General features: G+C 40.5%; 1 protein-coding gene across 1 annotated transcript; it reads right to left on the bottom strand.

The window, feature by feature from the left end:
- Positions 1–70: 70 nt before the first annotated feature.
- dync1i2a (dynein, cytoplasmic 1, intermediate chain 2a) lies at positions 71–17,308 on the bottom strand. Its single transcript, XM_083908348.1, has 16 exons — positions 17,240–17,308; positions 15,841–15,958; positions 15,027–15,141; positions 13,978–14,062; positions 12,400–12,515; positions 7,458–7,544; positions 7,175–7,337; positions 6,959–7,058; positions 6,040–6,165; positions 4,717–4,863; positions 4,519–4,632; positions 3,855–3,988; positions 2,538–2,682; positions 1,307–1,447; positions 1,023–1,148; positions 71–797 (listed from the first exon to the last, which is right to left on the bottom strand). Exons 2-16 carry the CDS (start codon positions 15,946–15,948, stop codon positions 684–686), a joined length of 1,821 nt encoding a protein of 606 aa, XP_083764474.1. The 5' UTR covers positions 15,949–15,958; positions 17,240–17,308; the 3' UTR covers positions 71–683.
- Between the last annotated feature and the right edge of the window lie 213 nt (positions 17,309–17,521).

The following is a 17,521-nucleotide window of genomic DNA, read 5'->3' as shown; positions in this document are numbered from 1 at the left end:
GCTTCTGAGATTCTTCAGGAAACAAACTGACAGATAAGAAAATCACTGAGCATTTGCAGCATAGAGGATTTTCCAATTATCTCTTATGTCTAACCCAGCAGCACTGATTAAGTGGACACTGGGTACTGATATAACAATATAGAAGTAAAAATACATTTGGATTTTGGACATTTCAGTTTATACAAACAAGAGAGGTCTACAGGATGAGATGATAGCGTCGGCTACAGCTATGAGATGTTTACAATCTTGGATTTTGAAAGATGTGATGGCTACAGTTTGACTTTGGTGGAAGTGGAAATCATCCGCATGTTGTCTGATGAACATATTCACGTTGAGCACCTACAGAATTTGGCTTGAAAAACTCATAACTGAGGCCAATGTTAAACATGCTGTAAATAAAGACATCTAAGGTGAGATTAAAATGAAAAATTAAGGCATCTGGTTGAAAACAAGAAAAGTGTACTTTCTGTCATGTTAGTGTCTGAGGTTGAAAGCCCTGTCTCTTGTGTTACTCCAAGGAAGACTGGTCCAGCGAACTGACAAGTTGTACAGCTAACGTACAAGAAATCTTAACACGTCCACAGTGCTCTCTGATCATTACTCACTCCATATTTTCCTCCAATCAAAACGGGGCTGATACCGCACCACTGGTCCCTTAAGCTTTTGTGTCCATGCCGATAAGATCAAGCAGCCAAGCGCTGAGCTGCCAGTTCTTCTGCATCATCTCTATTCTCATTGATCTCTGCCAGTGTGTGAACAAAACGGGTCCACTCGTCATTTCGTGGAACTGCAATTTGCTGTGGAGAGGCATTACTATAATTTAGTATTCGACAGTGGCAAAGGATCACACGTTAGTTCACAATTTAATGTTACTTCTTTAAGACTATAAGAGTGTAATTAATCACTAATCATCAAGTACTGATAATAGCAGGTAAGAGGTTGAATCACATCTGCAGAAGCAAGTGACAAAAGAGAACAATCAGAAATGGAGAGCGGTAAAATACCAAGTTGTGAGAACTCACCTCTCCAACATCATATACAAGAACCTGTCCATCAGAGTCTCCCACAGCAATTTCTCTGCCAGAAGGAGCCCATCTGACCCTGTTGAGGGCTGGGTTACCCTGCACTGTGCTGCTGGCAGTGGGGACCTGAAACGATGTCACCACAGATTCACAATCAGAGGGAGAGGGAACATGCTCTACCGTCTCGAAAGTAGATAATCTCTTAAAAGGATTTGAGGGCGACTCTAAAGAGGATATAGACAAAAGTCTTAAGAGGTCAAAGAAAACATGTACTCTTTAAGTACCTCTGTGTCATTGTTGAGGTTCCACAGGTCCAGGTGTCCGACGCCGTCCACGCAAGCAAACAGAGCGGGGTGAGTGGGTGACCACATGACATCATAAACATAGTCCGAGTTGTCTTCAAATGAGTACAAGGGTTTGTTGTTCTGCAGTTAAGAGAAAATAGAAAGTTATTATAATTTCAATCTATTTTAAATCTATTTATTTTTAATATCAAGTTCAGTGTATTGTATGATTTACACAAACATAACACCAGGTGTTGTACAGATACAATCAGACATGCTTGATAAATACAAAATTATATGACAGGGAATCCTAAAGTTAATTTCAATACCTTTTTAAGACTTTTTCAAGACCTTCTCAAAATATTTATCACCACTTCAAGCTGTAATCAGTAACACATATTTAACTTACAAAACAGTTTTAGTTTGCAGTTAAATCTCAAGAGCAGAACCGTAAAGGAACTCATAAGCTGGGAAGAATAGATTAAACCAAAGGCATTTTGACTCAAGTATTCACGATTTTGGAGTTTATTTCGTGCGATTTCGAATATTATTTCACAGCAGGAGGATCGCATTCGCTGTCGCAAGATGCGTAACTTCACGTGAACGTACGCGGCCCGAGCCGATCTTGCAGGGCGAGCATGCCCGAGCATCGTTGGTTTTAACAAACGCGGGGAGGAAAATAAATACATTCACCGATACTTTTTGCAGTCAAACTCTATGGACAAAATGTAATACCTTATTATCAACTTTTAATACTTTTAAGACCCCGCAGACACCCTGTGTGAGGTTGCAGCATTTTAACTGTTTTTGAATGAGGCGCTATGGTTGGTCAGTTGATCCATACACCACTTTGGTCCAAAGTGTCTCAAAATATTTGACATTATGTTCAACCACTCTGGATTTGGTAAATACCGATTTAATGTGACTAAACAAACATGATAAACAATGGCTGTGCTAATTTTGTTTCGTATCTCTCTTGGGTCTACAGCAAAAGAAACAATGGATCAGCTGTTTTGCTCAAACAATCAGGGCAAACAACTGCAAATGCTAACACTTAATAAACCTATACTACTTATACTTGCTTATATATAGATAGATATAGACCAAATATTACAGCAACAGAGCTGCTAAAATTTCCTTGTAAAATTAGAGAAACTACTTTTAGGATTTGGAACAGTGCCTCTTCTGTTCTATACACATGGAGGAATCTTTTCAAGTCTCGGTGTTGTACCTTTGTGCTCCACAGCTTGACAGTCCAATCGAACGAGGAGGTGACAAAAAGGTGGGAGAAGTCCAGAGGCCCTGGAGCTGTGTGGCAGTCGATCCCTGTGATTGGGCCGTGGTGGCCCTCAAACATCTCACTGATGCCCGCTTTGCTGAAGAGCACACAGATCGAGTGGAGAGTTGAGCGTAAAGGCACAGACACATATATGTGCGATGGATCTAATTTTAGGGCAGCAGATATTGCAAGAAGGCAAGAACAGAACGAACAAACAAACAAACAAACAAAAAACCTGTTTCTGTAATAAATGGGTGTTACATGAAGCACAATGTTACAACAAAAGCAATAAACACAGACAGACCACTGCTGGATGCATTAACATTAAGTATGTACTTATATTACTGTTGGGCTTTTCTAGAAATTCGTTTGCCACCTACAAATTAGGTAGTCATTGGTTAATCAATATCATCATTTAAATAAAAAATCACAACTATAATATAAACATAATTTTGAAAAGTCACAGTAACTGATTTACTTTTTAAATATAATAAAAAAAAATCCTAACTTATATCATGTGCTTTATTACCAGCAGGGCGGCAAAAGAGCCTGTAACCCCTCAGCCACATGTTGCAGAGCTGTTAACCAACTGAGGCTCCGATAATTAACGTACAGAGGTAAATACTCAGCATGAGTGATGCTTATGCATTATTAACTGCGATGAGAGTATCATACCATTGTAAATGAGGTGGAAAATTATTCCCCCAATTACAGAGGTGATTCTGCTGTGCAAAACATAGCAACTATCCCCTCTCTGTGGTCTCCGGGCATACTGCAGGACATTTTAGTGTGGCGCTAATGCGCTACTCAGTGGCAGCACTGATTTAGGCCACGTTTCTCTGCCGAGGACATCCACTGAAAAAAAGGAGTCCCAGTCTCTTAAATGAGAACATTGTGGGATGAACTGCAGCTTTAATTCTCCCGAGTATGACTGACTGTAAACAAACTCTCTACTGACAGAAACATACTGAAGGAGAGAACAAAAAACGGATGGTGGGGAAAAAATGATTTGTTTCCTCTGCATGTGTGCCCTGTTTATGTTGAACGACCTTTACAAACACAACTGACAAGCGGAAAAGAAAAACAGGATGACTGGGCAGGAGTGAAACCTCAAACAGCAGGAGATCAAGTGTTGGATTTGCGTTGCACTGGGAAGTGAGTGGGCTATATTTATTTGACACATGGACCTAGGTGGGCCTAACAAGCCACCTCAGTTTCCTGGCAGTGTACGGAAGGGACACTGGGGACCTTGGTTGCTTATGAACACACCTTCCATGACGACACGACATGTAGACGGAGCCGTCCTCGCTGCCCACCACGAAATTATTGACATCTCCGTGAGGGAAAGACATGGAGGTGACGGCTACAGCTTTGGACTGCTTGAACACCAGCTCCATGCTGTCCTGTGAATCGAGAAGGAACATGGAACAGCATCCATTACAAGCTTCCTGCTCAGATTTTAATGTGAACACACACACACTGCCAAGCAAAACCTATATATATATATATATATATATATTAAAAAAAAATCACTTGACAGTTTATTCATCTATAATCTAAATTCAACGAGCACTTTTAAAAAAAGAAAAAAAAATTGACGTCTGACGGAGGTTAAGGTCTTGGCAGCACGGATGAAATGACACGGCTAGCAAAGTCAATTTCCTTTAAAGTGAAAAATGACTTGCAGAGGAAATAAATGTAAAGCTGAGGGGAAATAAATCGGTACGGTTAAAAGGAATACGTCAAGCCAACATGTTTGACATTCAACATGAATGGGAGGGACAAGGGAGTGAGCTGAATAAGAAACAAGGAGACAGAGACTGGGTGAGTTATTTAGCATTAACAGCTATTACACTTTATGATGAAATTGTACGTAATTCATCGTCATTAAGAAGAATGTGTTTCTTACACTGACAGTGAGTGTGTGTGTTACCTGTGGCTGTGAAAGCATGTCCAGACTCCAGGAGCACATCTTTCCATCAGTGGAGATGCTAATCAGGTTGTGGGCATTCTGTGTGCCCACCACATTCACGCAGTAAACTGGGTGCTGCACAGAGAAGGACAGAGACAATTTGGTCTTAAACTGTATTTTCGTTCTGTACAATTCAACGTTTTCAGTTGTTTACTGTACCGTATGTGCGGCTGCAGACAGTGGAGTCCTCTGCACAGGGGTCCTCTTATTGCTTCGGTTGTCCCAAAGTACAATCTGCCCTGAATATGTGCCCCCCACCACAACGTTAGGGTGGAACTTGGCAAACGCAGCCGACATAACCGCAGACTGCCGGGAAGGGCCAAGAGTGGAGAAGAGGAAAGGCAATATTTAGTTTCACAATGTTTATAGTGGCACAGCGTGGTGACAAGTCTAAATTCATGTGACATCACGCCGCATGCAGTTATGCAATAATGCCAATCGTGTCATCAAGAACGAGAGACTTCTCCGAGGTCAATGATGCAAAAACCTCACAATCGTTTTCTAATCTCCTTTTCACATTACTCAAACGTCATCATATTGGCTTTTCTCTGCATCCCAGATTTAGTGCGTCAGATTAATAGGGAAAAAAAAGAAAACACAAGAACTTTATTGGAAGAAACTGAATGAGAAAAAAATCTAGAGTCAAAAAAACTATTTTCCACAACAGAACACAATGCAGATATGTATTTAATACTTAGTTAAAGTTGCCAGTAACTGGCGCCTAACAACAAGAAAACGCCTATTCATCTCTTGTACTTAAGCTCTACATTGTTAACAAAACAAAACTTGAAGCTTTTAATCACAGTCAGAGAATGACTTGATTCATGGGTCTTATTATTGTTAATGTCATGTGTAATTTTTGTAAAATTAAGTTTTATCAACTAAACACTGGAAAGAAACCTAGACAAGAAAAATCTTGTTTTTGAAGTGACTTGGAAGCCACGTAAAAAAATTACATTCACACTTCTGTTCAGTTTTATTCATCTGAGCAGTGCGCCTGCATCTACATCCGCTCTGGAGGCAACAACATGTGGTTCTACTCAACTTGTCTTGGTGAAGGAGCCTCGGGGCAGGCATTATAATAATGCTGGGCAGAGCGGAGGAGCACTGCTGCTGCTGCTGCTCTCCCTGCTAGTTTGTCTGAACACAGGGCCCTTGTTTAGATGTACATGATAACCAGCCCTGCCGCATACACTTAATCCCACTGCAGTGCTTGGACTCCGTTCAGCTCCTGCACCACAGGTCTTCTCTGGCGCCTCAAGAACATGTGTTTGTAGACAGATGTGGTGGAGGTGGATGCCAGCACGGAGAACTCACGATGCAGATGAAGGCAGTAGGGGTGAGGGGCTAAGCAGTGGGCAGGGAGGCTGAGCAAACGGGGACTGGTTGGCAGAGTTCCATGCTTGTCATGGAAGAAGCCACCCATGAGGGAAAAGGGGGAGGAGCAGGAGAAGTAAAACAGAAAAGAATTGCTTTTGGTACCTGACAATGAAAGACATACTCCGGCGTAGCCTTCTTGTACTTCATGTTCCACACTAATGCCACGCCATCTGGTTCATGAGGAGCTTCCTCGTTGTTGTTGTATGAGGCAAGCAAAAGTTCAGCATACTGATGACAGAGAAATAAAAAAAATAAAAATTAGGAGGAGACTTGCAGACATGCCCTTCAGGCTTGGCTCCATGTGGACAAGTTTTGCATGCACTGTGTGGTGCTGCTGAATGCCTTTAAGACTGAGTAACACTTTCCTCAAGATTTATGGCTCATTTAAGTCAACCAGTCCTCTAAAAAACGTTAGTAAATTACCCCACTATTTTAAATGATTATTTTAACTGAAAGTGCTCAGAAGCAGTAAACTAAAGAGCCGCTCATTGAGAAGTGAAGATAATTAATAAAGAAACAGCATCCAGATGTAAATAAATCATTAACCTCAGCTCCTTCTAATACTTAATCTGAGGTTTTTCTTTGTAAATCAATAATTACAATGTTGGATGTTGCTCTGAGCAAGTGAATACTGTGCACCAAACGTTGGCGTTCAATCACTGTCGAAAGTCATTGCAGAATCATGCATTAAATGACCTTGGACACCAGAGGAAACAAATCATTATGGCCTCCACCTAAGTGACAATTTGTATGGGACATAACTTACTTTTCCTCAGGGAGTTGTGGCTAAAAGTAAATGCTGTCAAACTCAAGCTATGTAATCATAAAGCATTACGGCTGTGCAAAGCTAAGTTGTTTTAACAGCCATTTAGCACCACATGCACTTATTACTTTCATTTTAACACCAACAGAGGGCAAATTCATTGTTAAGGCAGACATTTTAATATTTCTAAATTGCACCCTGTGAAATCTGTCTAAATGTGTCGGTTAATTAATAAAAGAGCCGTAAAAAGAAAATAACCTGGGGTGACCAGTCGAGACAGGTTACAGTACGGTGTTTGGACCAGCGCTCATCCATGAACTGCCTGCTAAGAGAGAGCTTGGCACCAGCCTGGATTTCACTGAGGAAAAACAAAGCACCATTGAAATCAATGAAAAAATGAAGAAAAAAAAAAGGACAGCAAAACAATGTTATGTTTTTTTGGGGGGGGAGGGGGGGCACTATCAAAATTATTACCCTTCCTTCTCCTCCAAGTCACGGCCACTGTAGTCAAAGAAGAGGTCCACATGCTCCGATAGAGCCCGCTCAATAATGCGTGTGCTGTGGTCAAAGAAATTCACAAACTCGTCTGAATGCAGGATCTGGAGTTTTTCCTCCTCTGTTAGCTCGTGGATTGTTGCTAGAAAAAGAAACGTGAATTACAGGAATATAAACCTCTTTATAACTTGAATGCAAAATGATAAATGAAAGTGTAAAATATCTTTAAGAATTGAAGTGGCTCAATGTTGTTATGAAGTACCTTCCTCTTCTTCTTTCTGGTCCTGCTTTTCAATCGGTGTCTCGATTACTGGTTGAGGAGGAACAATTTCTTCTTCCTCTTCTTCCTCTGTGGATCAAAAAAGGAAATCTGGTTAAATGCGAAAGAAAACAGTTGAGATGTACTAACAAAAAAAATCTCTTGAGTCAACATATTCCCAATGGAAGAACTTATAAATGATTTTCTTTATGGAATCCATGTTGTCAAAACATCAAACATGATCAAAAAACAAAACCAAACTCTAAGTAACAATTTTCACAAAACAGGCAATCGTGCCTCCAGCCAACCTTTCATACTTTCTAGTCACTACGTCTTCCATCTCTATTATTTTCCTCTTTCTATAAAACCTTCACTCTGTGAATATCGACACGGCAATAGACTGATTTTGTATCTCTGCATTGCATTTTTTTTTGTTTGTCAGCACAATGTCGCCTTTCAGAAAGAACCTGCTCCTCTAAAGCAGGGAAGTTTGTCATTTGTGTTGAAGGGACACAGCACAGCGGGTGTGTTGTTGTCATAGGGACCCCTGTCTTTCCCAACTGTTAATGAGACTCCAGCCATTCAATAGAGACTTGAGCTGTCAGTGTAGCCATTTCCTCTGTGTTGCCGTAGTAGGTTGCCCCCTTCTAGGCCACGGGGCAGAGGGTGTGAAACAGCTGCCAGGGTCCAGTCCATTGGTGTGGCCACATGACGGCATGGTGCAAAAAGCAGATGGTGATGCTGGGATTGTCTCGTGCTCTTCAGAGGTGGCATGGGGATGGCACAGAGGTTTTCCGCCTGGCTGCCCCGAGACAAGCTTCTCCCTGAACGGCAAGCCTATGCAATTACCATCCCAGCAGGAGGTCTTGTAACTGCTATTCAACCTCAGAGAATGTACAAGAAAATACAGGCCAGACCAGCTGGCAAACTGCACACCGGTTCTACCTAAAAGAAGATGGACTTCCTCTTTCAAAACACACGTCTTAGAGACAGTGTAAGGCTTACGCTTTCAATGTTAAAAAAAAAAAGAAGAAAGAAAAAAAAAAAAGGAAAAAAGCAGGACAAAACAGATTCATGAGGAAAGGGGAAATACTTGTCTGGTTCCTACAGGCGTTTATCTTAGTATGAACCTTATAGTTAATCTAGGATGACAGCACCACATGCCAGAATTTCCTTCCTACTGAGATAATCTAAATGATAATGTCATCTGTCACTTTGTCCATAAACTGATTTATCTCCTTCCTCAGATGAAGGTTTGGGGAAGAAGGTTATGGGGTGCACTGATGAGTTTACAGAACTGGGTTGATGAAACAAGCCATTTCAATGTGCGGCCATACTCTGCAACCAACAAGAGAAGGTTAAAATCTTTCCTTTCAAGGGCCTCAATCAGGCTTAAAGGAAAACAGTAATCACTGTCTTTCAGATAGTCCCGGCCGTGCTCGTCAGCCCCCTTTCGTGGTGAGGCAGCCAGAGCAATCAACCTGCCAGGCATTAGGAGCGGATAGACAATCTGAAAATAAAGGGTATAATGCACCTGCCAGCCAAAATGGCCATTTGGAGAAAAGCTAGTGATCCTGGTGACCCCGCTGGGGATGTACAGGGGGGCAGTTGTGCCTGGCGAGGCTTGGTGGAGGATGAAAGAGGAGGGGGGTTGCATTTAACAGAATTCACCCGAATCACCGATGTCCTATACACTGACACCTCCTCTCAAAGCAGGCCCAATTATGGCTTTTGTACCACTTAAGGAATAAAAGCTTTTCTGGGGGGAGTCAGACAGAAAGGGGGGAGGGGAGCGTAATCACAGGTCTTAGTCAATGGACAATATATTAATGCAAACACAGCATGCGGCCAGTGATGTCCAACTATTAAACTAAATGACCTTTGCTCCTCGCTGCAGGTGTTTTCCACTTTCTATACGTCCTGCCAGAACAAGGATCCGACTTCAGCACGTGCAAGAGCGGTTTTCTCTCGTCAGATAAAAGGCCAATAATGAAACCACACAAGACAAACCACGACCAGTGTAAATAAATACACAGCACGGTCTTTGCTATATCCCTACTTTTAAAAACGATGATCAATCATTTCCTAGTTATACTCCGTGTCATAATCTGTGACGGCTGCAAATGAATATTATGATAACATTGTTTGGTGATCTGTGTTATACACAACTCCGATGACACTGAGGTCTGAAGATCGAAAGCAGGCAAATGTGGCTGCAGACAACGGCCAGCCATAAAAGTGTAAGAACTCAAACTGTATAATCATACGATGAAAAACAGAAAATATTCAATGTTTTACATACACTAATTTTTTGCTGCTTCATGAAAGTGGGACACAATAGATATTTAACAGTGCTCATCATCAAGAATATACTTACTGTAAGAGCCGACCACTGTTACAAGTGGCTCTTGAAACAAGAAAGCCATTAAGGGCTATTGTGATTAAAAAGTTTGAACCTGCCTTTGAATTCATGGTGATTAAAACAATCACATTCAATTAAATATTAGATTTACAAAACCCCTCCACATACATATTTCTAACAAGCCTTTTTGTATCACCAACCCACACCTCTCTCCCCTCAACCTCCAATAATATCTTACTCGGTAATAACTGCCTCTTGTTGAGGAGTGCATGCGGACTCTTCATGTTAACTACAAGAGCAAGTGGTAATACTGTGGTGGGTCCACAGACATTCACCTGTCTGATAGCTTAAATCAATACAATTTCTGCTATATGTTCCTTGTTTGATTTATCTTGACATAACAGTGCTAACATTTGATATTGAGGAGAGAGGTTTTCTGAATCTCTCCTGCACCGTGTGTATCTTCTGTTGTTAAAATAAATAAACCAAAAACCAGACAAATGATTTTTCAAAACCTACTAAAGAAGCATCTGTATTATTCAAAAGTAAACATGGATAAATGAGATTTTCAGGAAACACTAAGTTAAGAAAGACAGTCTAGTACATCTTTTGTGGTAGAACGTAAACCTACTGTCCCCATTACAACAAATAATAGAAAAATAAAAATGCATTCCTCCTCGACTGTTCATGTGGTCTTTCTTTCACCTCACTAGTGCAGGTGGTGATGCACAAAAAAAAACAAAAAAACTTCCAATCTTCCACTCTTTTCTCCAACATGTCTTGCACATGCTGAGTGAACCCTTGGTTTGCAGCGACTGGGGCACGGCCACTGCTCCTTCTAATGCCACCGCCTGCTGACCTTGAGAGTGCTGCACTGTTGCCTCCTTTTGATAACACGATAAATCACTCAATCACAGAACAGGCCTGACGCCACCCCACACATCAAAAATGCACCAAGGGGAGCAGGCTGGAAGGGGATGCCGTCTCATCGAGTGCCAGGAGTGATGGTGTGAAAATGCACAATGTCACCGACTGTGTTTTGTTATGTGCCTGTTCAGTGAAGGGAGAAGACAGGGAAGCGAGGGAGTTGATGAAATGATTACATAGTGGCAGAGAGGGGAAGGGGGCCTCGTGTTGAACAGCTGGCACAAACCATCGTTGTTTAACACAGTTTTACAATGCTCAGTAGAGTCAGGAGTAAAGCGTGACAAGGAACAGAGCAATGCTCTTCATCCCTCACTAGTTCTGCTCACAGTTTGCAACAAAATCACACAACTTACTCACGCTGCACGCCACCTCAAAATATTCTGCACATCACCTGACCATTTAAGAGACCTGCAATCAGAACACTGCTAAAAATCCTGACGAGGATTTTTAAGAATGCTTAAAGAAATGTGTTAGCTGATGCTAATAAATTGCAAAATCAGCAAAAAAAAAGAAAAAAAGAAAAAAAGATGGACTCATTCCAGTAGCTGTAATTTGGGTTACTGTCACTCCTGCGACTAGTTTTGTCATCTGGAAAACAAAATGATATGTAGGATTATGGCTCTAACTAATGACTATTTTCATTATTTGTTAATCAGTCAATCATTTTCTTCTGTTAATCCATTCAGGGTTATCGTCAACAAATGTCCCAAACCTCAAAATGAGGATTTAAACGATTAATTTGTCATATGGATATAAAATTCACATTTAGAAGCCGAAGAATAATATAACTTATTTATTTAAACAATCAGGATTTTGGTCATGTGCATTAATGGCCATACATTTTTTTCAGAAATCAAATCAAACAAGCAGCATCTCCACTTTTTGATAATCGATTCGAATGTGAGAATTAATAGTAATTCTGCTACTTAAATGTGAATATAGCTCCATATAAATAGATATATAGATATATATATATATATAGATTATTAAAACTGATTGATTTTGGTTTGTGGACAAAACAGGACATGGAACAAACAAGTAGTCAATGAATGAATGAGAAAATAACGCACAGACTAATTGATTATAAAAATAATCATAAGTTGCAGCCCTACTTACAAATATTGCATGCTTTCTGCACGTGTGTCCAACATGTGGATGTTATTGGCAGCTCGAATTTTCTCGTCGCGCGACCACATGAAAGGTGCGGCGCAGCAATTACATACAAATCGACATGCAACTGAGGCAGTAACTCATATATGCATGGCGCTTCATATCTTCCCCTACAATCGCGTTTCTCCTTCCTGTCACTGGCTTTCTCGTCTTGCTCATTAATTATGCCAAAGCCGAGTTAGTTGTAGAGCTGCACACGAGGCTCAGAGAAGTAGAGACGGCCTCAATTTAATTCTCTGCTCCGACTACTTATGTTTCCTGGGGCCTCATTTTTCCTTTACTTTCATCTTGGTGCTCGGTTAAATCAAATCCCTTCCACTTGTTGCTCATTACCAGAATCCGCTTGTATGCTCACACGGCTCACACCACTGTCAAGAAACTTTCATGCAGCAAAATAAAACTTGCCAGCAAAGACGCTAAACATGCACACCCAACATTTGAATGGATGTTTGGAGGCTGACCTGTTCAACATTATATGAGACTCACCTTCTTTTTGCTGGGTAATGACAGGTGTCTGGGTCTCTTTTGTGTAAGACACAGTTTCACGTGGAGGGAAGTCCACTTGTGTGACTTTGGCCATCCCCAATTTTGGAGTTGCCCTCCTAAAAGCACAGAGCAACATCAACACAAAACAATATTTTTCATAAAAACATATAATAATAAAAAAATTTATATAACATAAAAGCAGAGTACACTATATTACTAAAAGTGTTCTCTCCTGTTTGTGGAACACTTCACACCTAATTGCAAATTGACTTGTGCTGAATAAAGTAAGTAAATGAGTGTTTAATGGGATGGACTTCATATTAGTTTAACAACCACTGTAAATTCATTAAAAAAAGGATTTGATTGACCAAACATGCATGCATCATTCCATTGTTTGCCTGTACTGAACCCACTTGACAATGAGTACAAAGTAATCATGCCATAGATTGAGAGAAGGGAAAATGACCAGGAAAGGAGAGAAGAGAGTGTCCAGTACCCCAGCTCAGAATCAGAGTGAAGTTGAAGGGTGGACGGGTCAGAGTCCCAGTGCAGAGTCCTGATTAGTGTCACAGCACAAGGCGGCATTAGTGAGAAAGACAAGCAAGCACAAATGAGTAGAGGAACTAAAGGTAGCTTTATGGCACACAACATGCGGATTCGATCCAAGATCCACAAATCAGCCAAATTAGCAAGTTCACAAACAAACTCTTGAACGTGTGTATATTTGCTGCAAGTCAAAACAAGCTCGACTCAGTCAACGCAACACTTAAACAACACATAAAACATATCTGCTTAAAATGCATGGGCACACAGGTCTTCTTAGTGGGATGTGGGGTGTAACGTGCAGCCTGTGGGGCTTATACAGCCGGAACTGTGTCACAGCAAAAGCTCAGAGTGTTGTATAGACAGAGAGAGAAGGAGAAAGAGAGACAGAGAGAGAAGACCCTCGGGGGTAAAACATGACCTCCATGTGTGTAGGAAATGGCCATACTGGTGAGGGAAATGAGTCAACACATAGGGGGAACAGCTCCCTCGGCCTGATGGGACACTGGGGGAGCATGGATTTCGGCACAGGGAAGGGGCTCTAATTAGGGGTTAAGAAGTCCCCGAGGCATCACAGCAGCCTGCCGTTTTATTGTTCATTTAGAAACGTCCTAATTCAACGGCACACAATTTAAATAAACACGCGATCAACATCATTCACTGTAATGGAATGAAACTCACTTGCTTTCCTTATAATCAGACTTTACATAATGTTCATGACCTGTATCCAGAGTTTAAATGTGATCCAAAAAAAAGAGGATCCAAGCTTCTTAAAGTCATTTTTAAAAAATGATTTGCTGAATTAAAACATTTGATTAGCTTGAGAAGCTATGGCATGGACACCACAATTGTTCCCCCCCTGTAGACATAAGCACAGCCAAGCACCAAAAAAACACACATTTTGAAGAGATTTGTGGAGAGTGGAGAAATAATAACTTTTATAAATCAGGACATTTCTTTTTCTGGCTCTGTTCTGGAAGTGGGGACAATCTTTATCATTGAAACATGGGTGTGTGTGTATGTGTGTGTTTATACCTGGGTCCTGCAGCTCCATCAGAGTCCTGGCTCCCTGCCTCACTTGGCGTGTTGGCAGTTGGGGATATAGGAGGAGGGACTACACCTTGACACATACAATTACGATCTGTTACCATGCAAAAATTATGAGATATTCACAACAGCACAACAAATACATCCGGGTTTCAAATGTTGCACAAATATTATCAAATGTGGTGAAGTGATTTCCTCCCAGCCATAATATGACTTAGCATGTTAAAATGTGTGTAAACTGTTGACATGAGCAGCAAAGCTGGCTTTATATACAAGTCTGCAACAAAACAAGCCACGTCAAGATCAAAACATGCTAAAATCAAGGATTAGTTACACACTGTAACACAATTACAGTGAGTTTGTCTCTATTAGTTTTTGAATAAACGCTATAATAAATACAATGGACAGACTTGTATACAAACACAAACAATATGACGTCTCTCAACACCTCTCTTTCAATTTGTTTCCATAATATGGAAACAAATTTGCTTTGTGGCCTATCAAGGATGTTGTCTAGATCTCTACTGCCACCTGCTGGTGGCAAAACGAAAGTGCCCGCAAATTCCAGTCCTGCATGGATTCATGGATAAAGCACCAGAAATTCAGCTTAATCAATTGATGGAGACTCTTTTGGGGGACTAAAATGTTGGCTCTGAGCTTTAGTGTGTGGGTGTTGCTGCTTGTCATTCCAGTTGCTGCTTATGCATCCGTACCTGATGTGTAGTTCGTAAACAATGACCCTTATTATTCAAGTTATTCTCCTAAGAGAAATAAACAAAGGGTTGATTATAATTCATCAATATATGCTGCAGTCAACGAATGGCTGTCTGTATGTTACCACTTCTGCTTCTGCTTGCCTTCGGTCTGGCATAATCACATGATCGGCTGGATTCAAAGTCATGTGATAGATTTGAGAAGTAAAGAACACTGACTGTAAGCCATACAAATCACATTGGTATGAATGGCTTGGTTTTGCTACTGCTTTTTTCTGCATTGACGTTTCCTATTGAATATAACCAAAAATTAGAATAACATACCGACAGTAACATCTGAAGTTATGCCCATACTCTGCAGCAGGGCCTCTGCGTCACGCCTCTTCTTCTCCAGGTCTGACTCTTCTTGTTGAACTGCGGCATCTTTCAACTGGTCAGCCTAGAAAAAAGACAATGCATCACAAATATGCACATTACAAAACGGTGCACAGAACTTCAGCTTGTCAACAAGTTCTAAGTTCTAAGGACATAATTAATTAAGATGATGATCAGACAAGAGATGATAGATAAATAAAAAGTCATTAACATTTCCAATTATATTATCAACATTTTATTTCTGTTATTTAGAAGATTACCTAAGAACATACAAACAGCCTTGTGTACTGTCACTTTTCTCTGATTTATAATTGGCAGAGACTTGCCCATCCCAAAATATCAACTACCAAATCCAGTTTGTACTGATCCATTACACCATGCCAGACTGTAATGTAACTAGCATCAGATAAAAGCAAATTTTAAGTGAAGCAATAAAGAACTGCTCTTCGCAAACACTTTAATGATCGACTAATGGAAATGGAAAATCTGAAATCCTTGAGACCGAGTGTCATAAAACCTACTACAAATTACTCATTAGGTAGAAACTATGATTCTATGATTACCATGCCAACTTTCTATTAGGTTTTTGTGAAAGACCTAATCAATATTTATGCTTGTGGTATACTGCTTCTGGCAATATGCAGATAGAGACTCTTTCTTGAAAGAATTTAAAACTGAGCCATTAATAGTTTATAATGTGATTACTGTCCCCATTCTCTGTTGTACTCAGTATTGGTGAACATTCAAACAGTGTTTTGTATACCTCTTTCTTCTTGCGCTCCTCCTCCTTCCTTTTCTTCTCCTCTCTGATCTGTGCCAAGCGTTGCTTCTTCCTCTCAAGCTCTGCTTTCAGCTCACTCTTGTCAGACATGATGCCACAACTGTGAACCAACAACACATATTGTTAATCTTAAGATTTACATCTATGAGGAGTTAAATGGCAAATCACTTTAAACTTCACATATGTGAAATAAACGGAAGAAAAAAATTCTTAGACAAATTAGTAGACATCTTCTCGTGTTCTGATTTGCGTTTTAGATTTGTTGTGCATGTTTTCATTCTTTTTCTGACCCCTATTTTAGTTGTGTCCTTGTATGTTGAATTGCCGAATAAACTAATTTGAAATTAATGGAATGGTCTGTACTGGTATTTTCTTGATGATTTCTTGATGACCACTCAAAACTGCTTTACACTACAGTTCTGCCTCTCACCCATTCACTCACACTTTCATACTGCACTGTAGAGTAGAGTACAGTATGTGTCACACATTGTTAATACCAATTCACAACTGTCAGGATCAACGTGGAGGTTATGTATCTTGCCCAGAGACGTGTAATTCACTGTATGTGTCTTTAAGGTGAAACATTTGTTCATACGTGTACTAAACAAAAGCAGAGGGAAGTCTGTGTTATGAAGTCGATGCTCAGTAACGGTCTTCTGACAGCTGATTCTCTCAGCATCAGCACCTTCTTGCATATTTCTATCAATGAGATTCACTTTGCAGGTGGAGCAGCATCCAACACAGTTTTTCTCAGCAGCTGAATGAGCTCAATGTGTTCAATTCTCAGCTTTATGCTCAGATCAAACCCGCTGTCCAGTCATAAAGTGTGAGCTAACACAGAGCCTGCCCCACCCTAGTGCTAAAAAGACTATTCTCACACCGGATAGCTTTGAGCCGGGATGCTTCACTGCTTTCATTCACCTCTCTATGGCTGTTTGCTAAGTGTGATATCAAACTACAACTGTATTTCATCCAGCTACCGTGTTATTGTGTTACCCAGCCACGCCACGGATTCAAAGACAACATAATGGCATCCAATCGGCCTGGGTAGATGCTAACGTTAGCCTTCCTTGTTTTGATGGTGTTCCCCGTTATAGAGCATTTAAATAAAAAAATACCCCCTCACCACGTTGAGTTAAATGCACTTTATTGTTTTAAAATGTCTTATTATGCAACAGAATGGTTTCCATCTTTATGCGACCCATTAGCTACAACCAGATATGTAGCATTAGCTTAGTCTCTTAGCGGCTATGTTCCAGCTACACGAACCAACTCTCAACAAAGCTAATGTTAAGCTACACACGCGGTGACAAATATGGTGAAAAGTGTGATAGGTGCGTGACACTACAGAGAATGCGGATCTATTGAATGGACAACTAACCTTAAAGCCGGTTTTGGATCTGACACCGATTATACAGCCAAAACAATCGAGCTGCCAACCCAACTACGGTGGCCGGGAAATGTCAAAAAGGCTTCGCTCGCTGAAGCCGTGATTATGCTTATTCTGACGTCAAACACATAAAACACCATTGTATATTTTTTGCTTTGGATGTTTGACCTCAGACTTTTCACAGTTTGATAAGTACTACTTGTTTGAAACCACAAATAATTCCCAATTATCACTCATATTGTCAATAATATTGAAGGATGTATCTATATCTAT

This window comes from Microchirus variegatus (assembly GCF_963457635.1).
Source record: "Microchirus variegatus genome assembly, chromosome: 22".
Taxonomy (NCBI): Eukaryota; Metazoa; Chordata; class Actinopteri; order Pleuronectiformes; family Soleidae; genus Microchirus; species Microchirus variegatus.
Note: the sequence above shows the minus strand (reverse complement) of the source record. Positions and strands in the feature narration are given on the sequence as shown.